Raw genomic sequence first — 1,530 nt, forward strand, 5'->3', positions numbered from 1 at the left:
TGATTAGCTATATAACTTCAAATAAGCAATTAACTTAGTTTCTCAGTCCTTCGATTTCGTTCTCTGTAAAATGAGGATAATAAGTGATATATTTATTATGAGAATAAAAGTCTAAAGAAACATGGAACAGTGCCTGATACATAGTAAGCACTCGATAAATGTTGGTTATTTTCATTGAGAAGACAGAGCAAGCTTGAGAGAGGTGACAATTTTTGTAACTGACCTTTGAGGTTGTCTTGAATATTCCATGTCTTTACTGTGTTATAGTCAGATGAATCCTTGTCTGTTTTTAAGGAAGCCTCAACGGATCCTATCAGAGTGCTCAGCTGGCTTCGCAGAGACCTGGAAAAAAGTACAGCAGAATTCCAAGATGTTAGGTTCAAGCCTGGAGAATCATCATTTGGTGGGGAAATGACCAATTCAGGGGACCCACGCAGGGGTTTCTCTTTAGACTATTACAACACCACCGCCAAGGGCAGTCCAGGGAGACTGCGTTTTGAGGTGACTCACAAAGAGAATCCTTTCCAGGGCCCCAAGGCCTGCCCTGGCAATGCGAGTTCAGTAGATGAAATTTCCTTCTATGCTAACCGCCTCACAAATCTAGTCATAGCCATGGCCCACAAGGAGATCAATGAGAAGATTGATGGCTCTGACAACAAGTGTGTCCATCAGTCATTGTACATGGGGGATGAACCCACGCCCCACAGAAGCCTGAGTAAGGTAGCATCAGAGCTGGTGAATCAGACCGTCTCTGCATGTTCCAGGAATGTTGCCCCAGACAAGGCTCCTGGCTCTGCAGACAGAGCCTCAGGGTCGTTAAGGAGTCCCCCAAATTTGAAATACAAATCCACTTTGAAGATCAAGGAGAGCACTAAGGAGAGCAAGGGCCGAGATGACAAGCCTCCTTCTAAGAGGTCTTTCTTCTATAAGGAAGTGTTTGAATCTCGTAATGCAGGTGATGCCAGAGAGGGTGGACGGTACTTACCAGGGGAGAGAAAGATGTTCAGAGGGCAAGAAAGGCCTGATGACTTCACAGCTTCCATTAGTCAAGGGATCATGACCTATGCTAATAGTGTGGTGTCTGATATGATGATCTCCATCATGAAGACACTGAGGATCCAAGTGAAAGACACGACCATTGCCACCATCCTGCTGAAGAAGGTACTGCTCAAGCACACGAGAGAGGTGGTCTCAGATCTCATTGACTCCTTCATGAAGAACCTCCACGATGCCACAGGGACCCTCATGACTGATACAGACTTTGTCTCGGCTGTGAAAAGAAGTCTCTTCTCTCATGGAAGTCAAAAGGCCACAGATATCATGGACGCCATGATGGGGAAGCTATACACTGTGATGTTTGCCAAGAAACCCCCTGAGAATATCAGGAAAACCAAGGACAAGTCTGAGATTTATTCCCTTGTCTCCATGAAAGGAATGGGTGACCCTAAAAACCAAAATGTTAACTTTGCAATGAAATCTGAAGCTAAATTAAAAGAAAAAATGACGTCTTCTGCATGCAAACCAGAGAAG

The 1,530-nt window shown here is 44.6% G+C and overlaps 1 protein-coding gene across 1 annotated transcript in view; it reads left to right on the forward strand.

The window, feature by feature from the left end:
- Positions 1-411: 411 nt before the first annotated feature.
- AKAP3 (A kinase (PRKA) anchor protein 3) overlaps positions 412-1,530 on the forward strand; it is an 8,874-nt gene continuing 7,755 nt past the window's right edge. Inside the window, exon 1 of the mRNA XM_008587080.1 lies at positions 412-1,512. Coding sequence (XP_008585302.1) covers positions 412-1,512 — 1,101 coding nt within the window. The remainder of the gene's footprint in view (positions 1,513-1,530) is intronic.

This window comes from Galeopterus variegatus, unplaced genomic scaffold, assembly GCF_000696425.1.
Source record: "Galeopterus variegatus unplaced genomic scaffold, G_variegatus-3.0.2 Scaffold4245, whole genome shotgun sequence".
Classification (NCBI taxonomy): Eukaryota; Metazoa; Chordata; class Mammalia; order Dermoptera; family Cynocephalidae; genus Galeopterus; species Galeopterus variegatus.